Source organism: Vidua chalybeata, chromosome 3 (genome assembly GCF_026979565.1).
Source record: "Vidua chalybeata isolate OUT-0048 chromosome 3, bVidCha1 merged haplotype, whole genome shotgun sequence".
NCBI lineage: Eukaryota > Metazoa > Chordata > Aves > Passeriformes > Viduidae > Vidua > Vidua chalybeata.
In genome coordinates, this window is record NC_071532.1 from 59,827,765 (window position 1) to 59,844,851 (window position 17,087).

The 17,087-nt window shown below is 36.6% G+C and overlaps 1 protein-coding gene across 1 annotated transcript in view; it reads right to left on the minus strand.

The window, feature by feature from the left end:
* The window catches only part of LAMA2 (laminin subunit alpha 2), a 336,606-nt gene that overhangs the window by 189,165 nt on the left and 130,354 nt on the right, over positions 1-17,087 (minus strand). Inside the window, exons 10-12 of the mRNA XM_053937517.1 lie at positions 9,672-9,832; positions 6,078-6,218; positions 4,541-4,714 (exon numbers count right to left, since the gene is read on the minus strand). Of these exons, the coding sequence (XP_053793492.1) occupies positions 4,541-4,714; positions 6,078-6,218; positions 9,672-9,832 (476 nt within the window). The remainder of the gene's footprint in view (positions 1-4,540; positions 4,715-6,077; positions 6,219-9,671; positions 9,833-17,087) is intronic.

Below are 17,087 nucleotides of genomic sequence, written 5' to 3' on the forward strand. Positions count from 1 at the left end.
TACCATCACACAGTGAGCAGATACTTCAAGCATTACCATTAGGTCACTAAAGGGTGACATGCTAAAATTTGGACAACCCATATATATTAGGGAACAAAAATCTTCTACTGATGGTCTAAACTGTCCATACAACCTGAAATAATGGGTTTTCTTACAAAGGTGTAAAAATGGAGATCACACCAGCCCACCTAAGCTGCACTACTTTGCTTTCCTGACAATAAAAGCAATAGACATATGCTTAAAAAAAATCAGTCTGTTGGCTGAATTTGACACAGCTGAGTGTTGGAATTCTCTAAGCTAGATTACTTTCATTAGGCCAAATAATTTCAGAAACAACTGATGGTAAAAATAATAGCTTCCAACTACAATTTAACTTGTATTTCATCCATTTATACCAGAAAGTATTATGTTAGATTGCTTTCCTTTTTGAGGCAAGCACTAAAAGTAAAGGAGTTGTGGGTCTTTGTAACTGCATCATGTCCTATGAATAAGAAAATCTTGAGATCTGAAACCATGACAAAACCATGATGAAGCTTTCTGGGCTTAGATGCATTCATAATTCAGGACAATTGATCCCAGCATTTCAGTTCCAGTTGATTATTGTATTATTTATGCTTCCTTATGTTTTGGGTCTCAACTCCATCCCTTCCCCCCTGGGAGCCATAGATTGCAATTTGCTTGCATTATTCTGCCTTTTGTATCAGAATTGCCTAAGAAATGAAAACAAATGGAAGGAAATAAACATAAAAGCTATGAGGACCTAGTTCATGATTATTTTATAATTCAATTTTTAATCCTATGAGGTATTCTAGGCAGTCTGTAATAGATAATATGTCACAAAACAAACTGCTCATTCTATCCCAATCTAGTTTTCCACAAGTGAAGTACTTTTAAAAGGCTGACAGATTTTTAAAATTTACAGGCTTATTACAGTGTCTTCATTTCTGGACTCAAAGAAAGAATGACTTATTGAAGTCAGCAAATAGGTTATTAGCAAATAGCTAATTATAAAATAAAAGGAAAATAAATTAAGGGACAGGGTAAAAAACTTCCCTTCCTGTTCTGTATGCACAGACTCTACATAAAACTTTCAGCTGCTGTCTTGGTTTTAACTAAAAGTCAGAGAAAGAACAATACCTATCATACGGCTGCTTTAGGTCTATGGAGTTGACAAACATGATGTCCAAGAACTTTTCCAAGAGATAACAAAGCTTAACATTCAAACATCTTTAATTTTCAACATGCTCTGACTTCATGAATTATCAGTTTACATTAACCTTACTTATAGTGAATGGGATCATGCTGTACAACTAATTTAAATTATTCCTGTAAACAGGGTTGGATTCAAGAAACATTTCAATCCAAGTCTGCCAGTATGCATATAGTGGTTTGGAGAAAACGTGGTTTAGGGTTTCCATCGTGTTGTTTGCAGTTTGAGTAATGGCAGCATTAGTGGCTGCTCAAAGGCTAGACAGAAGAGTGGGAGGGGATGTATTATGTGCTGTGCATTGAGACCTAACAATGCCCAGAGATTTGAATTCTAAGATGAAGTCCACCTAAGGACTAAAGTAACCTGCAACTGCTGACCTTAGTCATCTGAAAACGGCAAGGTAAATCTCCACCTTCACATTAAAGCTCGCCCTTGGCAGAGAAAGGAAGATAAAACTTACAGCTGCAGAAAAAAAATGAAGCATGTACCCAAAGATGGAAGTTTCCTCACAGAATTTCAAGTGGCCTCAGCCACCTCTCATGTGTGTGTCATGGAGGGGTGGGAAGGGGTGTCATATGTTTAGATATGTTGAGTATTATGTTTACTTTTATCTAATTATAAGGAGCTTCTACTCATCATACAAATTATCAAATTGCTTTTTGATGAGGCATCAAAGAGGCATAGTGTATATGTAATGTTAGATTTCCAAAATACCCCACACACCTAACCCTTCTGAATTGATTTTAAAGAAGCAAGTGTCTCATATTATCCTGCTGAGTTGGTATCTAATTTTTAATTTATTTTATACTTTCTTTTCAGTGCTCTGATCAAACATTATCATACTATAACTCATAACACTTTCAGGCAAATTAATAAAATATTTTAGCATGGACACATGTTTAAAAGAAACTTATAGATCCATTGTCAAAATAATTGAACAAACTGCTAACTAAAAGAAAACAGGGTTTTCAAATACCTAAAATGTAATTAGAGTTTCTATAATAAAGCATTTTTCAGATTCTAGAAGGTCTAACACAGCACAAGTCCTCATGATTGCTGCAATCCTTAGTTCAGTAGGCTATGAGAAGGTAGGCAGGCAAGAATATAAATTGCTTTATGATACCTACTAAAACCTTAATACTAGCCATTTTAAATCTGTTCTCTCAAATTATCCACTAGGTATTTTATTTCTACAAATTAAATTCCTCTAGATTACTCCCAAACGTATTCTGCATCAAAAACATTGTCCAATTTTTTAGTTCAAATGCATAATATATGGCTTTTTTAAAAATTACCTGAATTTATGCAACAAAGTTTAAGTTCTGGTAGCAGCACATATGTTTAGAAGAGTAAAAGGACGTGGTAATGTTATATTAATTTGCTCATGTTTTTGTCCCACTCTGACATAACAAGAATACTGTACCATCTACAGCCTTTTGTCTCCTTCGAGACACAGTCAAAGACTAGCATAGTATCACATAGCCTAGCATCACCCAGATTTAGATGAAAAAGAAAAAGCTGAAGGCTGCACAGGGGTATTCTATTTATAATATTTTTTTTCCTTCGAAAGAGGCAATTGGAGATGGATGTAAAACAATCAGATAGCACACATATGTCAATCAACACTGTGGAGGCACACACAGGACATGCCAACTTCATATTAAAAGAATCATTTGATATACGTTTTTTGAGCTATATTTGAAAACTAGGAAATGCAGGATGGTTACTACCTCTATTCAATTTTATTTTGGGGAATATTATTTAAGAGCAATAATTTTAGCAATATAGAGGAGAGGCAGCTTTCTGTGACAAAAGATTTATAAATTACAAGAAAAGTTTACATCTTGATAAAAGATTTCCTCAATTTTTTTCTATGTTTCTTGAGACAAAAATTCTTAAAGAGTTTGCATGCTTTGACATACCAATTATTCTACAGCTAGCAGTTATTCTCAAGAAAGGATGTTTTTATCTAGATTCAGCTATTTGGTTTTATTCAGTTTCAGCTATTTAGAGAAATGTTTTATTGAGTTTACAAATAAGGACTCTCAATATTCTATTTCCATTTCCCTTTCCATAGCATAAATCATCTGGCCTAGGCATGTCATTATGACTATAGTTTACGTGATGCAACATGACAGTTAAGATGTACTGTGGTAATTTGAGTGCTTTCACTGTTATTGTAGTATCAAAAATTTATATGGTTCAGTTATTAAGGCAAATTGCTTCATTCATACAGTGATATCTGACAGTAACCACAAAGGACCTCCAAATTACACTGAAAAAGTATCTTCCACATTCAAATAATGTGTGCATATTCCTACAATTATTTCGCTCGCTGACTAGAAGCAAGATAGAATTCTGTAAGGAAAAGTATCAGTTCACATTTCAGGGTAAGTTCACCAGACATGCAATATCATAGAAGCAACACCCCCTTGCCCAGCTCAGTGAGCCTAACTCTCTTTAACAATTTATAGGCCATGAACAGGATGCCCAATTCTTTGGAATGATGTTATTTAGTTTCAATGTGCTCGCTTACTAGAGCTTACCTTCTGTCATGTTGATTTTCAGCCAACAAGAAGAAATAAATAAATAAGAGGTTGACTAGCCTGAAGAGAGTACAGAGGAAAACACGCTTAAATGCATCAATGTTAGCATTTCTGATAAGTTTTAGCATAATCAGGGTTACAGAAAATGGAAAGCTGTTAAGCTTTCTTCACGTTTAAGACTCATTCAGTCTTCAACTGTACTCTCTGGAAAAAAAATGAGATTTTCATTAAAGTATTTTGGATTTGGTATTAACCTGTGGGATGTGAATATGTGTGTACATACACACAGACTTAAATACACACATTAGAACTGTCACAAAGCTCACAACAGTATTTTCTGAGTTCCAGGGCAGAGAGCTCCCCACACACAAGTTTCCTGAAAAACATTAAACACCCCCACAACATCTGATACACAACCTGCATCTCTGAAAAGCAGATGAGGGAACTGGTTTTTAAAGCAGAGGACAAGGTGGCAAGAGAACAGGCCAAGCTGAACCACACACCAGGTAGTTCATTCAAAAACCAGTGCTGTGAACCAGCTGGACTTCTCTAACACCTGATAGCAAGAGACCAAAGAGGGCTCAAGGTTAAAGATACTTAGTTAATTTTTTCTACCTTTTTGCCTCAAAAGGATACTTCACACAGGTAATTCCTTTCTGCTTGCAGTTTTGCCAGTCAAACAGCTAACCAATTTTATCCTCCCTCAGTTCCACCCCCCTTCAAAGCCTTACCTTTTTTCTCAATAAATCAAATTAGTGTTTAGGCAAGTTCCACCTGCACTTACTTTGTTGCCCAAATAAGAACTGGGTGCACTCCAATAGTAAATCTGTGGCAGTACTTTTTGCGCAGCCACGTTGCTGATGCTAAGCTGCTGATGCCCATCAAATCTCTTTTGTGTGGGGATAACTCTGATGTGACCTGGTAAATCAGTCAGATACCAATCATTCATGTCTTCTATCTAAAATGATAGGAAAAATAAATAAATAAATAAAACCCTCATTACAATAAAAATCAGGGCATCAATCATTTCAGTAGTCACAGCCTCTCATTTTTCCATTTTTTTAAAAAAACTGATTAGGTTTAACAACAGTGTAGGTACCACTGAAAACACAAAGTAAAACCAGCAAATATTTCTTATTGTCTATGACTGGGAATTTTAACTTCTCTGTTTGAAAGAACTGCAAGTATTTGCATTCTGTGCTTCATGGTCCAGAACAAGAAGGAAATTCCATCATACAAACATATGTCAAGAATATCTACAAATATTTTGCAAGTTTTCAGTAAATAGTATCAGTCACAGATTGTACAGAATATGAACTGACAAATGGATATACATTTTCTGATTGCTGTAGGTAGCATAATTTATAATATTTTTCCATTCTAAAATCTTACAACTTATAAGGCCAAATATACTTTTTATACTTTTATACCTTTTTGGTGCTGCAAAAGCACCAGAACTTGAATTTCTGAAATCCCATAACTAGAAATGAATCATCAGAGAAGAGCGCACTGTTCGTACAAAGATGGTTTTTGGAGACTGGATACAAGCAGAAAAATAAATGTGCTCAGCCATGGAATGGAAAATTTCCAAGTTGCTGGCATGTAAATGAGAACATTAGACATATATGATGTTACTTGCAGACTTCCAGCATAACAATATGGCCAAAATCAAGATCTAGTAGACCTAGAATACATTTCCCAAACTCAATCTACAGGCATGAATATGCAGCAAACATCCTTTTCAGTGACATCAGTGTCTGAGTTTTGAGAACTAATTTACAGTTTAGAGTATATTTGCAGGCTAAAGACATTTTTCTACAGTATAAATAAGAACAGCAGGTTCATCTCCCTCTCACATCCTTTCCTAGGAATGCAGCATACAAAAGAAATGCATTCAAAATGCCCCTGCAAGGCATTCCTTTTTCCTACTTAAGCTGTGTGTTGTACATTTAGTGTTTTCACATTCTTAATTACTTTAGGTCTAGAGATTTAATAATTACCTGGAAAAGAGGTTGCCCTATGGATATGGAGCATTTAATTCAGGAGTGGTTTTGTAGGCACATTCCAGGACTGTGTTTATGCATATGGCTTCAATTTATATTGTTATAGCTCCTTTTGTGCTTTTCACTGTGCTAATTGCTCTATTTCAGAACTTTCTCACAAAGAAGAGAGACAAAGCTTACAAGCATTTTCTTCGGGATAAATGAAAAATAAGGGACATGCATGATTTTCTAATAAGAAAAAGCCTAGTGACAATGGTTACTGACAACACAAAAACCACAAAGCAATGACATGTACTGGTATGGTATGATTTTTCTTACACTTCTGTAGGTAAAGGGAGAGTGTCTGCAGATGTTTGTTTTCCCAGAGCAGAAACATTCCTCACAGCCTTCAGGATTATTTTGCTGAAGATTGAAGAAACCTGCTTTACAACGGTCACAGTTTTCTCCTTCAACATGTTCCTGGAAAGGCACATTAGAGTATTGCTTCAATTGTCATAGATGAGAATCAATGATCACTGGCTTTTTATTCTTCAGGAGGACTCTAAAGACATTTTTAGGAAAGACTTTCTTATTTGTGAATGTTAGTAGCAATTTCTTTACACAGTAAAAGGTGCTATAAATAATAGGACATAGGTGCATGTAAATAATAGGACATGGAATTTGGACATTAAAAAAGTTGTCATTTCTCATCTCTGTGAATGCACATAATTAATTTCAGGTAATAATCTAATTTATATCCTTTACACTTGAGAGCCACAGAGGAGAAGGATGTATGGCACAATGTTATAACCTCAACAACTGTAGGTAGGGCTGAAAAATCCATGCACATCCAGCTGATCAAAACTACAGGTATGTGGCAGTAGTCGTACCAATCACTCAGAATATCCGTTTTTCAGAGATTTGTCATTAATAGATGAATTCAGGATAAATACAAGTGGTAAATGGGCTGCAGCTTTTCTTTCCATAACTACATGTGTTTGCCAGCCATGCAGCCAGGTTTGGAAACTCTCCCCCTACAGGAAGACAGGCACTAAATATACATCAACTATTCTAAACTTGGCATTTTATAATTATATTTTTCATAGAAAGCTTATGTTGTGCATTAAATCTTACTATCTTACACTATAAATCAATTTGTCCTTTAGGCAAAATTGAAGCTAGGTTTTCTACACAAAGTTTGTGGCAGGAGGCTCATTAAATGGTGCTGGCTTAGTAATTCAGTATTTTCCCCAACAGAGCTCAGAACATTCTTCCCCTTTCAGAGCTATTATGCACAGTGTCCTTAGCCCTGGAGACAGCGCTCTGTGGAATGCACACCGGACTGAACTGTTGGCTCTACATCAGCAGAGAATGAGCACGTTATAAAAACCCTGCCTACACTCTGCAGTCTAGGATAGCTCAAAATACACAGCTCCAAAGTAAATTCACTGGAAGCTATTTGATAGCCTCCGGGTTAAGATGTAGCAAACCTGGCAAAAACAGGACAAAGCAGGTGATGTATGGGGAGAAAGGATAGCACACATGAATTAAGAGAAAATAGAGACAGTGTGCAGGAAGGGGCAACAACCTTCAAGAAGGGAGATACAGTGAAAATGTAATAATGTTTTCACCACTAATTATACAGTAAAAATATGTGTAACAAAGTGTCTTTGCTCTGTCTCTACTGCTGTGCTCTATGCTCCTCTTTAATAATATCATACAGACTATTAAGCAAACCACAAATATCTTTAATAAAACTCAAGGTTATAAGTCAATTACATTTAACTTCAACATCTCATTAATCTCAAGACTGCCATTTTTACATTTTTACAAGAAATCTTGGGATTAATCAATGCCTATTACTGGCATGGTTATGTCAAAATGAGCTGGTTACTCATGCTTCAGGTGATTAATAACATGGGCAACATCTGGACACACAGATACTCTCACCCTTTATTTAAGAAACTACGATTATGAACACTGGTCCCAAAAATTTCATACTGTGTTGGTGTGCTTAGTGTGTGCAGAGCGGGAAGAGGAAAATAAAAAGAGAGCTGTAAACCAAATGTGTTAAAATGCAAAGTTGCCCACTCTGCAGTCACAAACATCATCTGTGAGTAAAACCTGTAGAACTCCATTGAGTAGGCAGCAAATTCAGTGAATAATAGATAAATAAAATTCAGAGTCGGAAAGGAGATCTAACCTATCCCTCAGCACATAAAACAATGTTTCTGCAACCCCATGTATTTCTCAATATTTTTCAGTGCAATATTAAGCTATCCAAACATGAAACTTTGACCACATACCTTCATAAAGTTGGAAAGCCTATCCAGTTAGGACTGTTTTTCAGTGATTTCCTTTACAAGAAAACTATCTTTAGCAAATGTAAAGCTCATCATAGGTAATTGAAAGATGTGACTAAAAGAAGGGAAGCATTTCCTAAGACCTGCTATTAGCCAGACATCCCACTTTATTCTTCACATGGAGCATAACTAATCTGATGATTTCAGTGTCCCTTTGACCATATTCTGCTTTGGTTTGAATTTGAAGATTGCTAGTGAAATTAAATGTGTATGTATCTGTATCTCAGCTTTCTACAAAAGGTATCATTTTTCTCCCACAAGCACTTAAAAAGGGATTGGAGGAGCACAAAGAAGACAAAAGATGAACACTGAGGGAAAAGTGCATATAATGAGAACTCTCTGGGATAGGAACAATTATTTCTATTCTTTATTTGTTCATTTTGGTCTGCGTGTCAGTTGGCTTTACAAACAGGTCAGTTTGGCTTTACATGAATAACATCATAAGAATCATTAAGCAGTATTTATCTGGTATTTAGCATAATACATCTTCATCAAAGCTCCATTCCAAGCCAGCACATAGCCAAATCACCCTCTTATGATCTTCTAGACTTGATGGCTAAGTAATTAGAAATATGATGTGGATGATTTTATTTCTGACAGAGAGCACGTGGCTGTTACATAAAGTGAGGATAAAGTTAATTCTCTGAGTAGATTTCAGTGCCATTCAGCTGTCAAAACAGAGGTTTGTGTGTGTTCACAGCATGAGATTGAAGCACTTTTGTACATTCCTGTATTTAAGAATGTCATGTAAGTATTTTTAAATTCTTATTTATAAGCTAATTCTGTTAACTAAATTTTAGAAGGGAATTCCCACAAACACAGTACAGAAAAATTGATCCACAGTACAGTGAGCTGTCCTTTGGGCATATTCACGGTCACTTACTAGACATTGACTTAGAAAGCACAACCATTTCTAAAGTCTTTCTGATAGCTAGGTATTTTATAATTGGATGTATCAGCTTAAAAATGTTTTTCATTTCAATATAGTATCAAGATATAGTTTGAGGGATATACCAAATGGCACACAGAGAAAAACCCTCTTAAATTTTCTTCCTAGAAATTCATCCTACAGAAAGGATAGATTTTGTTTTTTTAAACATGTTAGAAATTTCTAAACAACCATCCCAAGGCAGGAAAGAATGTCTGCTCCTAAAAGGCAGCTTTCTTGTTTTAATAGATCATCAGTTCTCTTCATTTTCTCTTTTAGAAATTGCATTTACAGGTTAGTTTTAGAATCCACAATACTGTAAACATATAGTTTCTGAGTAGATGAGGATGGGGTTTGAAACAAATGATTCACAGGCTTTGTAAGTATCCCATATTTCAAAGGACTTGTATGACTGCCAGCACACAAGGCTCCTAGGTAAATATGTTGATTGAAGTGAGTTCTGAGATGACACAAGACCATGTAGGAATTTGTAGGACCAAGTCCAAGTATTCTGTGGCTAACATAGATACTAACACAGCTGGGTTGAACAGTGGAATACTCTGGCATAATAAAAGGGCATTAATGCAATCTTTCAGCATCATGAGTATCTTTCTATGGCTCAGAAGAATTCAACACCCATACCTTGCAGATGCAGGGACCTATGCAGGGGTCATCATTTTCACTGCCCTCAAGGGAGCAGTTGCAGGGCAGGCATTCGGGATATCCTATATAACCCAAGGCACATCGATTGCAGCTTTCTCCTGCATAGCCGGTCTTGCAGTGACAGAAACCAGGCAACAAATCTACAGGAAGTGGGAGAAAACATGAGATATACTTCATTTGTCATTATTATTGTCAGATATGCGTGTTAGAGTGCTCAAAGCAACACCTTTGGTAGGTTTAACATAAGGGGGTGTTTACCGTTGCTCACACCACCCTCTATAACTCAGAGTCATCTGACAGAGGCTAGAATGAACAATGTAAGAATAGGGCAAGTATACAGTGATTTGAATGCTGAGTTTCCAGAAATCTGCATATTAGAAACATATCCCAACTTCTTTGCATCTAACAGTCCCTAAAAACCTTCTCTTCCACTAATTCATCTAAAGACCTTTCAGCATGCTTTTACTTTCAGAATCTGTAAGGCTCCCTAGCAGGGAATTTCACATTTAGTCTTGTATAGTGTGAAAGAAAATACTGGTGTGTGCTAAATCTCTATTTATTACCATCTAATTGTTATATCATTGAAAAGAGAAAGTAACCATTCACTTTATCCATGCCATCTGTGATTTCAATATACATCTATCATATCCTACCTAACATTTTTAATTCATACGCCATAAACTCCTAAGCCTACTCAGTATCTCTACACAGAAACTGCTGTTGTCCTTCTCTGCACTGCTTCCAGTTCTAATAAATTATTTAAAGAGGGTGTGCATACTGTAAATTGGTTTGATTGGTTTTTATGATGATTTTTTCAGCTTTTTTTTAAAAAAAACAGTAGTATTTCCTAAGGACCTATTGATGTTTTTGACTACTGCTGAGACAGAACTAAGATGACAGACCTGAGGCACAGTCCAAGGTAATTCCAAGACCTGATTCACAACTGATAGTGCTTAATTCAGAAATACTGTACAAGTAGAACTACTTTTCTCAGTGTTCTACTTTTCCTGTAATTGCTACAAAAATTCATCATTTATTTTACTACCCAGCCACTGACTATCTTGAGATCCTTCTGAACATTTTGCAGTTCTTTCATTTTTCTATGCTGAAAGATTTTGTACTTGCTAACTTTGTCACCTTCCTACTCATCCCTTCTCCAGGTTAAATATGAATATTTTCAACAGTTCATATTGATCATCACTGTGAAAATGGTCCATTTATTCTTTTAACCAAGTACTAAGCCATGAAAGAACCTTTTCTCCTTATCCTATTACACTTTCTTTTGTGGATTTTGGTAAAAGATCTTGTCAAAACCTTTTGAAAATCAAAATACAATATTAATCAAATGAGCCTTTGTTCACATATTCATTTAATCCTTCAAACAGATTCATAAGGCAGACTGTCCTTTATATAAAACACCTAGTCTTGATTTTTGCCCATTTTTGCCACATTTCAGAAATGATATAAATCCTTCATTGTAGTTCTAGTCATTTCCGTGGAATAGAAACCAGACCTTCTGATTCTAGTTTCCTGGAACACCCTGTCTTTCTTTTGGATAAATAGTGTCTATTTAATATTAATGTCTGTTTTAAAGAATATTATAAGCTATATTTAATGCCTCAAGCAACTCAATTTTCCACTATTCAATTCATCCTGAAGCCATGGATAAATATGCCATGTGCCTGACAAATTTTGATTCAGCATTTATCAGTTCACTTTAAACCTGACACTACTGTTTGAGGCAGTTCTTCTGACTTGTCCCAATGAATGAAGACTCTCAAGTGGGCAATTCCCTGAGCTATTCTACTCGCTGTTAAAAAGAATGAATACAGTTTTTCTGCTGTGTCCCTTTCTTTCTTGAGATGTCCATTTATAACTTGATTACACCTAAAACATATTTAACTCCTACTGCATTTGAATCTCTAGCACTCTGGTTCTGAATTATCTGAAAAAGCACTTCTTAGCAACATCTAAGTATTTAGAAAATTATTCTTTAAAATATGTGTATTTATTATTAAAAGCATGTCTTTCTCGAATCTGTCACAATTTGTATTCTTTTCTATTATCCTCAGTTAGAAATAACTTCTGATTTTCAATGAGATTTTTTTCTGTTGTTTAAATAGATGTATCTTTTTTTTTGTTAGCTTAATTGCATTGCTTGAATAATTTTGAACCAGAGAAATGCATCTTCTCTGAATGTCTAATATGCAGTTTATAAACCCTAAGCTTGCCATTAGCAGTCTTAGATTGCTCATTTTATTTTCCTTTTATAGATTTCCTTGTTTTGATTAAGTTGTTTTTCAAGGAGGCTTTCTCATTCCTACAAGAATGTTAAATTTGACTGCCCTTCAGGAGGAGAGTTTTAAAACAGTCCCTCATGCATAAATCCAGAGGTGCTTCTCCTTTTTATGGCTTGTCTAACTAGCTGTTTGAAGAAGCAGCCACCTACAGGAGTTTTAAATTATATTATCTGTTAATCTATACAGAGGTGAAATTCAATCTGTCTACTCTAACCTTGAAGCCCCTTTGATCTCCTGTAGCACATCATACTGAGCACATCACCTTCTTGATCTGTCCTAATTATACACAGAATTTCAGTGCATGAAATCTCTGTTACTTACTATCTCAAAGTGATGTGCTCCATGGGTTTTGATGCCTTTGGTTCAGCTGATTCTCAAATTTCTGTGTTATTCTTCTCTCAAACAGCTACCATCAAGGCCCCACAGCACAGCAGGACACAAACTCTTGTAATCTGGGTCAATGCATCCTAACTGGACAATCTGGAACAGAGAAACTTTTGTTCCTTCCAGATGAAAATAGCTGGCTATACTCCTGGGTTCAGCAGTAAATTACATAGGTAAGCCTACTCTTTAGAAGTGAGCCCACCTCATTTGAAAGCTTCAGGAACTCATATCTCACAAATCAAGTCTCAGCAAGCTCAAAGTCAACTACATGTCTCAGTATTGAGCTCCCAAATACTCATTTATATCTATAGTCTCTCCTCCATTGCCCACTCTGTCAATTTTTTTTAGCTCCTCAACAAAAACCATCCCTTCTCCTGCTTTTCCTTTCTTTGCAGCTATTGAAAACTCTACTGTCACCAGCCCAGCTTGCCCCATTCTTATACAGCACACACAGATAACCCCAGCACGTCACTTATCAAGAGACCTCACACTTCACATGAGAGAGAGGAAGGCAGGAGATCGCTACCTGTCATACATTCTTCCAGCTCTCACACTTGTTGATACAGTTAGTCTGTGTACTTGATTTGGCTCCATGCCTTCTCCTGTTTACAGCCCTTGTGAGATCTCAGCTCTCCCTGTGTTACACAGTGTGTAAATTCCTCTCAGTGTCCCACTGGGTGTTGTTGATGAGGCTGCTGCAGTGCATATGTAATGTATAATATGTCAACAGTCTAACTACATTTCAATTTAAGGCAGATGTTCCAGGTTTGTGTCTTGTTTTTGTTGTAATGAACTGATATTTCAGAAGAAGGACATCTTTTGTTTTTGGTCTATGACTTCATAGGCCTTGTTTGAATGGGGCTTTATTTGATAAAGTTTTATTTGATTCCATTTTCTCCCTGAATATTATCAGTTTCTGTCCTGCCTTTCAGCATGCAGAGGATTTGAAAATGCACCCTAGGGGATGACTCATCTTGAAATATGAGTTTTACCAGTTAGTTTTTCTTAGCCTAGCAGTCTTTCAAAACTGCACAAAAATAAATGCATGCAAAAGCATGAACCAGACCCTTAAAAAACCTGCAATCCTAGGAATGGCCTCTTGTCATTTTCACTTCTGTTCAACAGCATATAAATTTCAAAAATAATTTCATGGAAGTCAGTGGTACTGCTTGCTGAGCAAAGTAGTACAAAGCCTGAATAAAGATCGAGATGTCTGGATCTTACTTATCCTAAAATGTCTGAGGACTCTTTCAGCAAAAATAAACATCTGTCATTTGGATTACATTGTACATAAAGAGGCAATAGGGAAAAACAACACAGCATGCTCTGAAGACTTACTCATAAAACCTTGTCAGGTTCCAAACCTGTCAGTCTTGCAGGTGCTTAAGAGCCAAGTAAAATGGCTATTTGTTAAAATCTAGCCATTAGAGCTTGAAAAAAGAGTACCAATTCATGGAGAAAGCCTTAATTACTAGAGTACTTCTAGATAGTTGGACCTTCGCTTCTGTAAGGAACACTGAAATATCAGCAATGGTTAAGTTTAGCTATTATTAGGATGAATTGAACGCAGATGGAAAATTTCAGTTTTAGAATTATTCCCTTTCAGTTACAAAACCTAGAGGAATCTTCATCAGTATACCTTATGATTGATCTTAAGCTTCTCTTTTTATATTTCTCACTAACATAAGATATAGGATTGCCGTGAAAGAATATTTAAAAAGCATTCTTGAAGATTCAAAACCAAAAACACACTTTACAAACAATAATAATATTTGATTTTAGACTACTGACTGAGACAAATGAGGACAAAGAGATCAAAATGGAAATTATACGTAAAATACAATACTTCTTTCTTTCCTGAAACAATGAAAGCTATATTATAAAGCAACTTCTCCGTGCCCCTCTCTTATCTAGCAAAACCTGATTATGACTACAGGATGCAGTCAGTTAAATCCTCTTGATGCATTTCGCCAATGCACCAGTTATTGTAGTCTTTGCTACAATTTTCCATTTTAATTGCTGCTTACATACTGTATTCAAGAGCACAGAATGTACAGCCTCCAGCTTTATTTTACTTGAGAACTCTTCACAGTGACTCTACATCCCCAGTGATGTTCCTTACTATCTTATTTCTATTTTCATTTAATGTCTTTTACTCGCTAAAAGCATTTACTTAGCACACATTAAGAAGCATATTCCCATCCTACAACAAGCAAACAATTTATCCTCATACAACCAGCCAGTGATCCTTTAGAATGTATTTCAACCCACCCAGAGTGTTCATTCTAGTTCACTGGTGAATAGATAGATTCCTTCAGACAGGTCATGCTTTCCAGCCTTTCCTTTATGAACACTCACCACTGCTTCAAACCAAATTGCTAGCCAGGGTGAGCAGTCTGCAGTAAAAAGAATTTTATCAGTGCACTGAATACAAATGTGAGAGGGAAAAAAGTGAAGAAGAGATCATCTTTCAGGATAGTTTTATGCTAAAAATTAAATCCAGACTCACTCTTGAATCTAAAACAACCTCTTCTGTTACCACAGAAATCTTTTCTTAAAAGAAGTATTAGAAAGGCTTTTCCTTTCAACCCACATTGTTGTGTCTTTTTTGTTGAATAAGGCATTACGGTCACACAAATATGTGACTGGTTCAAGGACTACAAATGTAATGAGCAAGAAGAAAACAGTTTTCCTAATATGTTGGAAACTTCTTTAGTACAAGGAAAGAAAAAAAGGCAAATAAACAGTAATAACAAAGAGCAAAGAGCAAGTTCATTGTAGGCAGAACAGCTTTGATGCCCAGATATATGTAGAGCTGATTTGTTGTTGTGGTCTTAAAACAGAAAAAATAATAAGATAGATATCAAAATTATCCTCTGGCCACTCTCCAGACAGAGCAAAGTGTCTACTTCTCACTAGACTTCCAATACTGGGCAGGACACAGACAACTGGTCCCAAGAACAAATGCATGGACTACTTTGGGGAGGGAATTCCATACATGATGGCAGCTATCTAAACAACAATTGTGCTTGTCACATATAAGAATAAATAGTTTAAACACAGATAATAACCTCTACAGTAAATAACTTGGAAATAGAAGGCATCAATGAGTTTAGAATGGAATAAAGGGAAAAAAAATTCTTTATATGTCACAATTGGCAGATTCAATAGAGATTAAGAATGCTCTTAACATCCTTCAAAGCAATAGGCCTCCAAACAACTGAAGCAGCATGAGTTAAATTTCAGGTAGATGAAGAAAACCTGGTTACAGTCAAGACAGAAAAAGACAAGAGTTTTCATTTTGTGAAGAGAACAAAAGAACTCTGATTCTCAGGACTGGAGCAACTAGAGCATTCAACAGCTTCTTTGAATGCCTGGGGCCAGATGAGCAGGACTGGCTACCTGCAATAAAAGTAAAAGGTGGAAAAGCAGAAAAAAAAATAATCTGTTATCTTCAACATGTCAGTAAGACATGCTTATTGATTTTCTAGAAAGACACAGTTAATGATCCAAACAGGAGCTTAATTCTCTTCCTAGAGATATTCAGAAATTATGCAAGAGAAGAATTTGCCAGAAAGAAGATCATAGCACTAAAAAGGCAGAAGGAGACATAGCAAGGTGTCAAAGTACAGTACCACCTTGTCAGATCCAGAAAGTATAAGCAGATTTAGAAAGCAACTATGAGATGGTTTAGATTGGCTGAATGCTTAGAGGCATAACACATTTTGAGAGCTCCTAAGGACACCATTACTGACAAACAAGATGGAAAAAAGTCTCTATCTTTTTGCTTTCCTCTTCTTGTGAGAGACGAGCTGTCAGCCTGTTAAATGCTGATCAGCTGCCAGGCCCCAGGAGGATGACCCACACCAGGGGCCAGAAAAGAAGGTGCGAAAAGATAGACTGCAGCAGTGACAGGAGTCAGAGACCAAGCAGCTGTGTAACATGCAAGTGGGACATCACATTTTTTCAATTAATCATTCCCCATCTCAAAATCACAACCTGAAATGTTCCTTTGTTGCATTGTCATCTGTAACCTGTTTTATTCTCACCCACAGGTTTGGTACAGGCATTGAAGAGTCTTTCTGTGTTTTTGCCAGCTTTGGGATTCATTCTCCCTTCTGCTCATATTGTCTCTCATATCACTCCATGTGATACACTGCACTGGGTATCCATGCCCTGTGCTGGCAGCAGGGAGGGGGCTGCAAGGGCAGCCTCTGTGAGGAAAAGGCTGTGCCAGACACGGCCAGTTCCCAACAGGGCACACAGCCCCTCAGCCAGCCACGTCAGAGAATGGAAAAGGGGAAGAAGTGGAAGGAGAAGCTCCCCAGGTCCAGAGCAGATACACCCCTGGAGGAAACCAGGCTGGAGCAGATATCCACACTGCAGCCCATGAAGGAAATGTTGGATATTTCTTGAAAGAACTACAGCCCATGGAGAACTGCTGGTGGAGAATTTTTTTTTTTGTGAAGGATGTAGGCCCATGGGAAGCACCCACACTGGAGCTCAGGAAAAGTGTGAGAAGGAAGGAGTGTCAAAAAGGAACTGTTATGACCACTGCTATAACTCCTGCTTGCTATCACCCTGCATCACATTGTGGTAGTGGGGGAGGAGGTAGAGGAGCAGCCTGGAATGAAGAAGTGATGTTGAGTCTGGAGAAATAAAAAGAAGGTGGAGGAAGAGGTGTATTCTTAATATTTGTCTTTGCTTATCA